Genomic DNA, 13,460 nt, shown 5'->3' with positions numbered 1-13,460 from the left:
GAAAGGCAAACATATCATGCAGATTTCATTGCTGAATCTTTATATTTGTGTGTTTAATTTGGATGGCCTGTATAACTGAGGAACCTGGAAAAGATTCATTGGTGGAGAGAGGGAAGGAAGATCTTAGGGAGGGGGAATAGTCGAACAAAGGTGAAGGGAGAAATGAGGAATAATGGAAGGGAAGTTTAAGTGTGGGGGATGGGAGGGTAGACTAGAGGATGGGGTTAGGAGAAAGACAACTAACATAAAGGATGTTTGGAAAAACCACTTGGAATCCCACTATTTTATAAACTATATAATAACATATAATTTAATTTACCCTACAAAGGGGATTATGCTCATTTTATAAGCTGTAGAATAAAAAGGCCAGTGCTAGGTGCGGGGTACTTCCCCACTAGTTGTTGGTCAGAGGTATCTTAGTGACCTCAAAACAATACAGGCTACTGCCATGGTGGTGTTAAGATTCTGCTACTGAAGACTCTGCTACTGAAGACATCACAGGCTTTAGTCACAGGACATGGAGAAGTCAAGTTGGTATTTGCTGTCACCTTTTAGGACAACTGGATGAGTTGTATGCACAGATGTTTATTAATTCAGTTGGATTGGGTCCCTGTAGCTTTCCTCAGGCACTAACTGCTCTGATGAAAGATGGGGTAGAAAGCAGTATGGGAGAAGAAGGCCAATACTTATGCAAAGTCAGTTCTTGAGGTGTTGCCCTATGTAGAGAGAACTCAGAATACCTCAAAGGTATGGAAGGTGAAGAAGAGAGCACACTTCATCCAGGCCTAGTGGGACTCAGGAAGGGGGCTCCAAGGATGTCAGTGCAAAGGTAGCTATTTAATCCAGAGCTCATCCTTGCTGAAGAGGGAAAGCCTTGCACTGAAGCATGTGGTGTCTTCACAAGTATAGAGGCATGTAGCCTGACATGAGGTTGCATGTCTTTAATCTCAGCATTTTGGAAGCAGAGGCAGGCAGTCTCTGGGTTTGAGGCCAGCCTGGAATACACAGAGTTCTATACCAGCAGAGCTACATAGTGTGAACATGTCTTTAAAAATAAGAAGAGAAAGGAAGGAAGAGAGGAGAAGAAGAAAGAAAGAACATTCAGAACTCCAGAGTAAATGTGTAAGAATGTTTGGTGGCAGTAATTATTTCATATGTTGAAAACGCATGACTGTGCTCCTAAATTTGAATCCTATCAGATTTCAGCTTTGCCAAACAGTGGTTAGGCCTAACTATTCAGAGCCGAACATGGGCTAGATATAAAACTTAATAAAAAGTAGGTTGTCTGACTGAAAGGGTCAATCCTTACCTTCCAATCTTTGAGGCAGGGTCTCTGCCACCGTGTAAGCCATGTTTGCTGGCCCATGAGCTTATGGGGACTGGCGAGTCTCCACCCCAGTGTCCACACAGGAATGACATATGCTTACATTACTGCCTCTGGCTTTCACGTGGGTGGCTTTATTTTCTTGAAATGAAGTCTTACTATAGTACAGCCCAAGCTGGCCCCAAATTTGTGATGATCCTCCTGACTCAGCCTCCTGAGTGTTGGGATTGCAAATTGTAATTCATTGTGCCCAGCCTTTAACTGAAATAACAAAGTACAGTTCCCCAAATATTTTACAAGCTGAATGTTTTATAAAATATAAAATATTTGCCACTTATCTAGTGTAATAAATTGCAAATGTACTTAAACCCAGTTTTAATAATCACAGACTTGATCATGGTACTAGCTCTTTAGACAGGCCAGTTATTATCATGCCGGGGTCTACATGCTAAGTGCTTTATACCTGTGTTTCTAGTGAGTATGCTGCAATTGAATAAACATGCATAGATGTAAAACATCTCACATCTAAAAGTTAGAAATCTGGGAAGCTGGGATGGAGGTATAGATGATGGCGTAGCAGCTGCTGAGCATGTGGAAGGCCCTGCTTCCAGCCCCAGAACCACTGACTGAGAGAGGGAGGAAAGGAGGGGGAGAGGGAGGGAAGGAGGGACAGAAGGACGGACTGAGGGAGGGGGGGAAACAAGGGAGGGAAAAGAAGAGAGCAAGAGAGGGTGGGAGAAATATGAAATACAAGAAACTGGATGTATTATATTTTATTATGATAAATTTCAAACACCCAGAGATATAGGAATGATAGTGATCTCAGCAGCTGTTAATAGTTTGCCAAGTTTATCTACTTTTTGTGAACCACTTAATGTTAGCCCAGGCAGGCATAACCCCTTATTCAAATGTATTTCCAGAGTCCAAAAATAGACATTTTCCTGTAGAACACCACACCATTATCATACATTAACAACCATTCCTCAATATTCTGATTCCCAGAATTTAATTTTCTCTATTAATCAAAAGAAACGTGTCTATTTTACTTGTTTGATTAAACAGAAGCATAAGAAGGTTCTGAGCTACTGTGTACTGTTTTCTTATTCTGTTTTCAGAAGGAATCTGTTAAAGCTGCTTGACCATAATTGTTGGGTTTCTTTCTCTATTAAACATGTTTTCATAATTCTCAACCATAAAGCAAATGCACTCGAGACACGTCCTACTGGTGTCTGTGCCTCTCGAGTGGCTCAGTGCGTGTGAGACTTTTTCATCGTGTCTTTGTCAGTACCTAGCCTATTTCCCAGGTTACGTGGGGTGCAGGCTGGAGTCTAGAAGTGCATGCAATGATCACAAATGGAGAAGCCAAGAAAGTTTGGAATGTGAAAGTCAGAGTTGCTGTGGGAAACCAGTGCCAGCCACTCAGTTTACCCTGACAGAGCTGAGGTAGACACCAGAGAGCTGGGGGAGGATTTGCCTGCCTTCCTGTGTGCTCTCAGCTTCCTATACAGGGTGAATAACATGCTTTATACTAATAAATATTTCTCACCCTTAGCTGTTTTCTCTTCCATTATAATTCATTTTTATTCCTGTTTAAAACATGAGTGCAAAAGCTGTGTTTATATGCAGTTTTTACTCACTCTCCTCTGGAATTTTTTTTTTTTTTGTAACCACAGAATGACAGCCTTAAATTTTAATTTCCTGATTTGGTTTGTCAGAGCCTTACTCTAAAAAAAAAAAAAAATAAAAAAAAAAAAAAAGCAGTGAGTTTGAATACATTTCTTAAGTCTTTACTAGTTAAGCCCATCCTCAAAAGTTCAAGAATTTAGCAGAAATTGAGACTCCTCTTTTTGTTTTGTGTGTTTCAGCTGGTGCTTATCTGTGTTTCACTTGTTTATAAGTGTTCATACTCTTTGAACAATACCCTTTTCTCGTGACTGGTGTTACTCAGAAGTGTTATGAATTCTCACATGGGTATTAGAGCCTGAGCTCTGCTCTGGGCTCCTTAACTTTTTGGATGACTTGAATTCATTAAATGAAGTAAATGAAATGAATTAAATTGCTCTTGTATGTAGATTAAGGACCATGGTATGTCCTCCACTGGCCTCTTAAGATTGCTGTGAAGATCAAATGGATCGGATGAATGTATCCGAGACGGCAGCACATAAGCCAGTCTGCTCCCATGATGTTCATTCTCAGAGAAAACCTGCATACAGCTTCTGTCCTTTCAAAGGGACATAGCTCAGTTGATAGAGGGCTAGTCTAGCATGCATGAAGCCCTAGGTTTGATCCAGCACCATGTAAGCCAGGTGTAGTCATATAAGTCTGTAATCCCAGCATTCTGGAAGATCAGGAGTTCATCTGTAACTAAGTTTCAACATAGCCTTGGTTATATGTTGACATAAATCTAAGTATATCTAAAAAAAATCATAATAAATTAATTAAAGAGCAAGTAAGGAGGTTTCACTATTGCCAGGTCTCTTTATATTATAGTGAATTACGTCTACAATTCCCTGTTCTACCTTGCAGAACCATGTCAGTGGGTCACTTAAAGAGATAGCTGACCAACCAGAGAGTCAGGCCTCTTGGTACAGTGGAGATGAACGACCTGCTGTTGTGTGAGTAGCAGAAAGACAGATACGGTCACAGTGTACATTCTGAGTGTCTTTTTATCTACTGTGCTGCTGCTGTTAATCCCAGGGTGTCATTCCAATTGTTGGAATTCTCTCTGGTCACTGTTTTCCCACCCATGTCACTCTCAGAAATTTGTTTAAGTGACCTGCGTACAATTGGTGACATAAATTAAGCAAGCTTTCCGAGCGTATCTCTGGAATAGAGAGGCCAAGCAAACTGCGGCTCACCAAGGAGGCCAGGAAAGGTAAATTGCTTCAAAACGATTTGACAATTGTCTGACTACTGATAATCAGGTGCTAGAAGATGTCCAGAGAAAGAGCTATTCTATTCTTCCCAAACCTTGGGTATCCCAAACTATAGGATGTAAGTTATTAAGGTGTCTATAAACCTGGCAGAGAGAAAACCTCTAGAGACATCTGGATCAAAGCTCGTATTTGTAAAAGATTGCTGTGCATTAGCCATTGTTAATTTAACCTAGATGTAGAGGCACTAATGGGTAGGGGGCATCCCATCACCACCTGCATCATCCATCCCCTCAATTAGGAACCCTGAAGCTTGGTACCCATTGGTCTTACCTTAGCAACTTCTTGACTTAAGATACAATTAAGATTTTCTTTTTTTTTTTTTTTTTTTTTTTTTTGGTTTTTCGAGACAGGGTTTCTCTGTATAGCCCAGGCTGTCCTGGAACTCACTCTGTAGACCAGGCTGGCCTCGAACTCAGAAATCCGCCTGCCTCTGCCTCCCGAGTGCTGGGATTAAAGGCGTGCGCCACCACCGCCCGGCCCAATTAAGATTTTCTTAATGGCATACTTTATGAATACAGTTTTACACAGATGAACCTGTGGGAAGGAATTCTGACTTTCAGAATCTCATTCAGGATAAGTAGTATTTTTTGTTTGGGTGAATTAAATAGAATCAGAGAATTCTTACTCTGGATTCTTTAGATACCATCATCCATGCATATTAGTTTTTTTTAAAAAGTGATATAAATATTAATAAAATAGTAATTATATGTTATAACATTAATAAAATTATATATATATACACACATATATATATTATTAGATTCATCTAGCTGTCCTATAAAGTCTTCACATTGTAAAATAGAATTTCCCAGGCGTCTTGACCTCAGCTGACACTATGTGAGGTGGCTTTATGAATGTAATAATGCAGTTATTCAGCATAAGGGGAACCCAGAGGAAATGCTGAGATAGTCTAGTTCTGGCAGAAAACCACCTGTGGACATGGTCTTGTCTCCTTTCACTTATTCTGCTTCTGCAAAGGGTCTGGGTATTTTTTCTTTTCAAAGTGCTTTAACAGGATATCCCAGTTAAAGTTTTAGCAGACTGTTTATAGTTCACATCTGCCCAGCGGCATTGAAAGATCCATTACAGGATAAGCAAGGCGACTATCAGGGCCGCTGCAGGGGGATGTAGGGTCGGAGTTTATTACCATTTAAATGAATTCAGACAGGGTGACAGCTACTGAACACCAGGGGTTGGGAACAGCGAGAATCCACATGCAGATGCTGCTATGCCTGGAGGCTCCCTTAATGTAAACGAGACAGAAATGCAGGATTCGCCGAAAACAGGAACACACAAGAGATTGGGGTGACCGAGTTCAAAAATAATCCGGTTTGTCAGAGCTATCATATACTTGAGAAATTGCTGTAGGGCCCCGGGTTCAAGATCCTAAGGAAAAACAAAAGCTGATCTTGTCTCTTCTTTTCCTCTTCTCCTTTCTTCCTTCTTTCCTTCTCTCTCCTCTCCCACTCCCTCTCTCTGTGTTTGGGAGAAGCACAGAGGACAATCTTGGGTATCATTCCTTAGATTTTGTCCACCCTATTGCCTTTTTTGGAGACACTCCCTGGAATTTGTTAAATCCTTATGCTAGACTGGCTGGCCAGCGAGCCTCAGGGATCCACCTGTCCCCGCCTTCTTAGTGCTAGGATTTCAAGTGCACACTACCATGCCAACCCCCTCCACCTCCCCATTTTTAAAAACACAGTTTCTGGAAATCCAACTCGGGTTCTTCCTCATTGCAAAGTAACCCCTTTACTCTCGGGTTATCCCCCTTGCTTGAACAGTCCTTCCTTTGAACCGACTACCTGACCTGCTCTACTTTCTCACCATTGGTACCTGTTCTATTCAGTTTATTACGTTCTCTGTGGGATGTGCCTGCTCTGTGCTCTCCTAGTTCACAGAGAGCTGTTTAGCTCATGCTAGCTGGCCTTTTTGTCTACAATGATTCTTACACACAGTAGCTTACTGCACACTGCTGTGTATACACCAAGAACCAGGTGTTCTGAGACCTCTCACCAGCCTTAGTCTCTGAGGCTTATGACATGACATCTGGGTATTTTAATTATTTTGAATTTGATCTTTATAGCTTCTCTTTTGTAGGAGAATCTGATTATTTAAAAGTCCCCACAAAAGTACTCCATCTCAAATATCTAGTTCAGGAGTGTTAGTATTCTGTCTAAACTCCACCTCCACAGTTACCTGGTAATAGCCAGGTATGCTCCGCCCCACAGTTACCTGGCAACAGCCAGGTAGGCCTGGCCCACTATAAAAGGGGCTTCTTGCCCCTCCTCTCTCTCTTGATCTCTTGCCTCTAGCTTCTCCCCCTCCCCCCTTCCCTTCCCCCTCTCCACGTGGTCATGGCCGGCCTCTACTTCTCTGCTCTCTCTTTCTGTCTCTCTCTGTCTCTCTCTGTCTCTCTCTGTCTCTGTCTCTGTCTCTCTCTCTCTCTCTCTCTCTCTCTCTCTCTCTCTCTCTCTCTCTCTCTCTGCCTCTACTACCCTCCTGGCTCCCCTCCCCATGCCCTGAATAAACTCTATTCTTTGCTATACCTGTGTGTGTGTGACTGGTCCCTCAGGGGGAAGAGATGCCCCAGCGTGGGCCAAAATGTTAATCCAGGGATAATCACCCTGAAGATTTGTCAAAATCACAACCATTTTCAAATTGATAAGTTGACAAGATTCTCTGAACAGACGTGGACAGTTAAGAGTCACCCGACATACCTAATACTACAAAAGATGGATCAGAGTGTGACCATCAGCAGGAGGCATAAATAAAAGCAAACATAACTTATATCGTTGTGGAATTTTAAGACACTTAATCTACATGCAGGAATTGTATTCTGTATTAAGTCAAGCCAAGTAGAAAATTTCATTTTTTTTAAGTAGAAAAACTTTTAGAGAAAAATAGAAAATAATCCTTTTTTGTTCGGTATGTTTTGTTTTCCTTCGTTCCTCCTCCATTTTTTGCAAATACATGGTTTTGGTATTGTATATATCTGTAATTTTAAATCTAATACACAGTATCATTAGATATTGCAGATAGATTAGATGCTGAGGTACTGCAGTAGGCTTCCTCCTTTAGTCAGTGTTTCTACGCATTGCATATGTCTATGTGGAGGATTTGTTGTCTCTCAACCGCTAATTATTGTCTGTCATATTTTGCTGCAAGGATTACAAGCACTAACTCAATAACTGAAGATAAAACATTAAATTGTATTATTTTAGGTGATGTAATCTGTCTGTTTATATTTCTGTGCTCCACTGGAAAATTTTCACTCCAGCAAGTCAGCAGTCAGTAAGGCTAAAGTAGGGGCTTTGGGTGGACCAAAGCAGTGCTCAGAGATGTGTGTCCTCGGTCTGTGCATTGAATCCAGGGACATACTCATTTTATAGCAGTTCTCAACCTTCCTAATGCTTCGACCCTTTTTCCTCATGTTGTGGTGACTCCCAGCTGCAGAATTATTTTTGTCTGTACTTCCATGACTCTAATTGTGCTACTTTTTGAATTGTAAAGTATGAATCTGTGTTTTCCCATGGTCTTAGGTGACCCCAGTGAAAGGGTTATTTGACCCCCACGGGAGTTGCAATCCACAGGTTGAGAACTGCTGGTTTAGAACCATTTCAAAGAATTTTGTAACTAAACTTATTGTTTAGGAAAATATCAAATGTGACTTTGCATTAGAAGTCAACCTAGAATGGCTGCCATCTTGGTCTGTGACATGCTGTCCCTTGAAAGTCTGTAGGACGGCCCACTCGCTATGGAGTATTTCAAGTTGCACCTGTATGTTTAGAGCACACGTGTGCACTTGACTGTGATCTGGAGGCAGCCAGGTGAGCTAAGAGGCTGTGACTCTGGGAAGTCTGAACACAGCATTGCAAACCAAAAGTCACTGGAACTTTAGTGTAGTCACTGGTGGGGGCGGGGATGGGCGAGTGGGGGTGGGAGTAGAAGGGGGACCTCAGCATCATTCTGGCAGTGTTTATTCAGGGTTGTCATAGGTATTCAGCAACAAGCATGTCACTTCTCACTCCACACCCCCATGGTTCTGTCTGCACCGGAAGGTCCTGGTGATTGAACCCCTGAATTTCCTATCAACGTCCCTACTGTGTTCTTGATAGAAGGTCTGCTGGGAGCAGCATCTCCCGCTGCTTAGCCATGTGAGCTGGCAAATTCCACTTCATGCAGATCATTGTTCCCTCGTTTCTTAGTGATGTCATCTTGAGCATGTTGCTCGTGTGTAACTTCCTGCTGTGTGACCTAGGTGGGGTACTATTGGGGTGCCCACTCCATGGGTGTTCTGTATGAGAGTTAAGTGTGACAGGTTCATGGTGATGCAGTGTAAGGGCCATTCCATGATGCCCTGCAACCACTACATTCTGTTTCTCCATAGTTTTTCTCACCAACGCTGTCCAAATCGTAATTCCCCACCCCCACTACCCTTTCCCTCCAGCCATTCGTAAACAGTGTTCTCAGAGTCTCAAGTCCTGTTCGCTTGCTTGTGGCACCACAAACCTCCACATACCTTTTTACACTGTATAAAAGCACATGTGTGTTTTATCTCTCAAAAGAAGCATGAGGTTCTGGAGAGTAAAAGCCGTGTTGTTGGAGACAAAGCATAGCTATGTCACCCATGCTGGCCTTGAATTCACTAGGTAGCTTAGATTGGCCCCAGAGTCTTGAGGTTCCTACCTCTGACCCTTAAATGTGGGGTTGCTGTGGTTCACTGTGCCTGGATATGGTCTTTCTTTTGTTCTGTGGAAAATAATTCCTGTCAGATGTCAATACCAGAAACAGTATTTTTCCTAAACTGCTGACTTCGTTTTGATTTGAGGGCTTATGCTTGTCTTCCTCTCTGAAGTGACTCCTGGGGAGCTCAGAGTGCTGGTCACAATTCACCTCTGTCTAGACACTGTCCCCTTCAATAAATATTTTGTGTATAAATCGCTCCCCAACTTCATATTGTCTCCCTTTCCTAGTGTTCTTGCTTTTTGTTCTTCACAAAATGACTTATTTATCTACTTTGTGTGCATAGCTGTTTTGCCTGCATGTATTTCTCTGTGAAGGTGTCAGATACCCTGGAACTGGAGTTATAGATAGTTTTGAGTTGCCACATGGGTGCTGAGAATTGAACATGGGTCCTCTGGAAGAGCAGCCAGTCAGCACTCTTAACCACTGAGCCATCTCTCCAGCCCTATTTCTTTATTTTAGAATCACTGTTGTATTTGTGCTAAGAATACTGTAAATCATTCTGAGAATTAAGTGGGACATAAATTGTACATATTCCAGTTTGAGTAGACATGAAGGAACAGCAGGAACCAGGAGGTACGGTGGGCAGAACAGAGCTCAAGCTGCTGTATGTGCACCACGCCTTGGGCTTGGGCAAGTTCCCCCTAAACCTCACCTCTTTGTTTCCCTGTCCAACTAAAGTTTGTCGGAACCTTCCTCGTGGTGTGTCTGTAATATGGACATGTGACTGTGTATGCGTAGGACCCAGTACTGTCCTGGGTGTCTGGATGTTGTTCTCTATTACTTTTATGTTGTGACTTAAATGTGTCCTTTGAAATTAAGCTAAAGTGGGCCAGGAGATGTATCTCAGTGGGTAGACTACGTCTCTGCCATGCATTAAGCCCTGACCCAGCACTTGGGAAGTTAGCAGGACATTAGAAGTTTAAGGTCAGCTCAGCTACACAGTGAGTTCAAGATCAGCCTGAGATACATAAGACTCTGTCTAAAAAGAAAGGAAAAGTTAAGCTAATCTAGGAGTTGGAGTTGTAGTTCAGTGGTAGAGCATTTGCCTAGCAAGCGTGTGGGGCTCTGAGTTTAACCTTCAACACCGAAAAAAGAAGCTGTGCTAATGTACATGCTAATAAAGTTAACTTTGAAATGTACATGTGTGCAAATATATGTATATATTTTAGGTACTTGTATAAGTGTGTGTAAGTTTTATCTGGTAGTGGTACAGTATGGAAATTAAGCTTCTTGGCTCAAAAGCTCATCAAGTCTGTGGAGTGAGTAAAGGCCAAGAACCTGCCTTAGATATCTGCAGAGTGATACCCAAAACCTGTCTCCAACCTTGTAAAACTGCCTAGAAGGCAGAAGGCATTCTAAGAACAAGATGTTATACCTTACGAAAATGTACTCAGTTCTGAGGGACAAAGGCTTCCCAGCACGGATGGCTTCCCATGTGGCAGTCCGGTCCTGGGCTGTCCTGCCTGGGTGGGGAAGCCCATACTTCCTGACCTGACTGACCCTGATGTCTCCTCCTCCCCCATTAGCCCTGCGGTGGTGCCTGGGAGCCAGCATCCTGTGGGAAGACAGAGGACCAGATGACTGCCTCCAGTCAGGCTCGGAAATATGTGAACACGTTCTCAGCTCGGACTCTGGTCATGTGAGACATTTCCAGAAAAGCATTATGGTTTTCAGAACACTTAAAGTTGACTTTTGATGCATCATTCCTCAACATGGAACCCTCCATGACTGAGAGAAGAACCTATTTTTGTTGTGGTACAACAGTTGAGAGCAGCACCAAGTGCGTTTTAGTTGCTTGAAATCTTACTGCATTTCACCCAACTAAAAAGGATTTTTTTAAAAAAATAACGAATAGCAGTCTTACCTAAATTATTAGGTAATGAATTGTAACCATTTGTTTATATCATAATCAGATTTTTAAAAAAAAAAATAAAATGATTTATTTGTATTTTAGAGGATCCAACAGATCAGTATTTTTGACTGTGGCGAATTTTTTAAAAACATTTACACAAAGAAATATCCCAGTATTCCATGTATCTCAGTCACTAAACATACACAGATATTTTTTAAAAACCAGCAAAAGCATTATTATGAATGTTAGCTAAATACCAAGTAATACTTAATGGAACCTATAACCACTCATTTGTGGTTAATAATTTTGGAAATACCTTTATTGTACTAAACCATCTCATGAGGAGAATTTTTTTTGTCAGCTTGCTTGAAAAATTATTACTGTATGAAATAGTTTTATTAAAAATTATATTTTTATTTAGTAATTTAATTTTGTAAATGCCAAATGGAGAACTGTGTTTCGCTGCTATGGTTTTAGCCTGTAGACACGCTGCTAGTTAGTGTCAGAGGACGTAGAGCTTAGAAGAAAAAAAAAAGAAAGACTTGGTGTTAGATGACGGGCTATGCACTAGTATTCCAGACTTTTTTATTTTTATATATATACCTTTTTCCTTTTGTAATTGGAAAACTTATTTGGGAGAATTTTGCATTTGTTGTACATTTTCGTTTTTTTAGGAATATTTTTTTTTGTCATTGTCGGTTTATAAAAGCATTGCACTTCTTTTTCTTTTTGTTTTTGGGAGATTTGTGTTGTTTATGTCGTATGTTTTGTTTTGAGTTCAGCCTGAATGTTTACCCATTTGGGCAATTTCTATCAGCATTCCCCGTAGGTTTCTAAGTGTACGGACCCACAACTGCCTCGTGGTTCCTGTGTTTGTGGGGAAGACAAATTTGGATGTCAATAGCCAGTTTCTGTCTGAGAACATTTGCAAGAAGTCTGGCCTTGAACTTCTGAAATGACAGTGTACTTACTGCCTTCTAGCAAAATAAAGCTATCCTCTTATTTTACATACTTCCTGATGTCTCTCGTTTCTGTGATTTGGGGCGATAGTTACATATTCGAGAAGATGAAACAAACTCAAAATAATCTTTTCTTTCAATAAAAAAAAAAGTACTTACCATCTAACTTTTTACGTGGAGACTCATCACTACAGGGAAAGTAAAGACAAACCAAGGTAAATCCACAGAACCATCCCAATGGCAGTTGGAAGACTTCCAGCCTGTGTCAAGCAAGGGTTCAGAAGCTCTTGAGTTGAAAAAAAATGCACTCTAGAAGTGCTCTGGTATCTGAGTTAGGGAGACAGCTCGGCCTGGAAAGTGCTTACCATGGATAATAAGAACCTGAGTCCCCATCTCCAGAAGCCCCATAGAGACAGACAAGGCATCCACGTCTACAGTCCCAGGAGTCCTGTGGATCCTCGGAAACTGGCATCCATCCAGCAAACCAACACAGGAAATGGCAAACGACTAAGAGATGCTGTCTCAAAACATGGCGGGAGGGGAGAACTGACAGCCAGGGTTGTTCTCCAGCCTCCACAGATGAGCTGTGGCATGCATATGCCCCGCCTCCACCACACACACAGGTATTCATGAACTTAAACACATATAGGTAGGCTGTGGGTACTGAAGGCTCATGCTCAATGGAAGGAGGCAGTCATGGAAATTAGGAGACACTGAGAGATGCAATGACCCCTAGTAAGGTGAAGGCTTTCTCTCTCTCTTTCTGCTTCCCAGCCACTCTGATGTACACTGCTCCACTTTCCCATCATAATGGGCTAACATCTCAGAATCTTTCTTTCCTCAAGCTGCTTCTATATTTTATCACAGTGAAGAAAAGTAACAAACACAGACATTCCAATGTGGTCCAATGCTCAGTATCCCCTGGGCAAATACTGATTGATTTTCACAACTCAAATTCAAACTCCAATTTTCAGTTTTCATATGCGTAACATAGTAGGTGTTCATTGACCCAAGGATGTGCTAGCTCTAATGACTAATCTTTAGGAACAGTTTATAATCTTTGATAGTCGTGGTGACACATTTTCTGAGTGTTAAGGAGCATAATTGATGCTTTTGTCAGAAAATGAAGCCTTAATGACCACTTGGCTATCCCAGTGTGTCAAACTAAGTACTAGAGATGATGAATGGGACTAGCAGTGAGAAGCCTAAGGGTGTGGCTCAGTGGTAGAGCAAGAACTGAGCATGTGAAGCCCTGTCTTTTTGACTCTATAAACTCTTACCTATATGTAAATCATAGTTATATGGAAGGCAGCTGTGAATGGCTGTTTTACTACCCAGATATTTCTAGTGACTTTCAGGAAGGCAGTGGTTTATAATCCAATGCTTTAAAGTATATTGTTCTATAGTTCTGCATGCTAGGAAGCCTAAGACCACTGTTCAGTAGGTGGATTTAGTGTCTGGCTAGAGCATACTTCCTGTTTCATAGAAGACACCATTTTGTTGTGTTTTCTGTTTTCACATGACAGAAGGGCCTGATTTATTTTGGTGGGTGGGTGGGTAGGTGGGTGGGTGGTTAGTTGGTTGGTTGGTTGGTTGGTTTACTTATTTGAAACAAGATCACCTGTAACCCAGGCTGGCCTTGA

The 13,460-nt window shown here is 41.6% G+C and overlaps 1 protein-coding gene across 2 annotated transcripts in view; it reads left to right on the top strand.

Annotated features, from left to right (window-relative positions):
- Positions 1 to 11,867, top strand: part of Myb (MYB proto-oncogene, transcription factor) — a 34,880-nt gene extending 23,013 nt beyond the window's left edge. For both annotated transcript variants that reach the window (XM_028777355.1, XM_028777354.1), the window contains one exon: positions 10,533 to 11,867. In XM_028777355.1, coding sequence (XP_028633188.1) covers positions 10,533 to 10,649 — 117 coding nt within the window. In that variant the 3' untranslated portion in view covers positions 10,650 to 11,867. The remainder of the gene's footprint in view (positions 1 to 10,532) is intronic.
- The last annotated feature ends 1,593 nt before the right edge of the window (positions 11,868 to 13,460 follow it).

This window comes from Grammomys surdaster, unplaced genomic scaffold, assembly GCF_004785775.1.
Source record: "Grammomys surdaster isolate TR1022 unplaced genomic scaffold, NIH_TR_1.0 280, whole genome shotgun sequence".
Taxonomy (NCBI): Eukaryota; Metazoa; Chordata; class Mammalia; order Rodentia; family Muridae; genus Grammomys; species Grammomys surdaster.
Note: the sequence above shows the minus strand (reverse complement) of the source record. Positions and strands in the feature narration are given on the sequence as shown.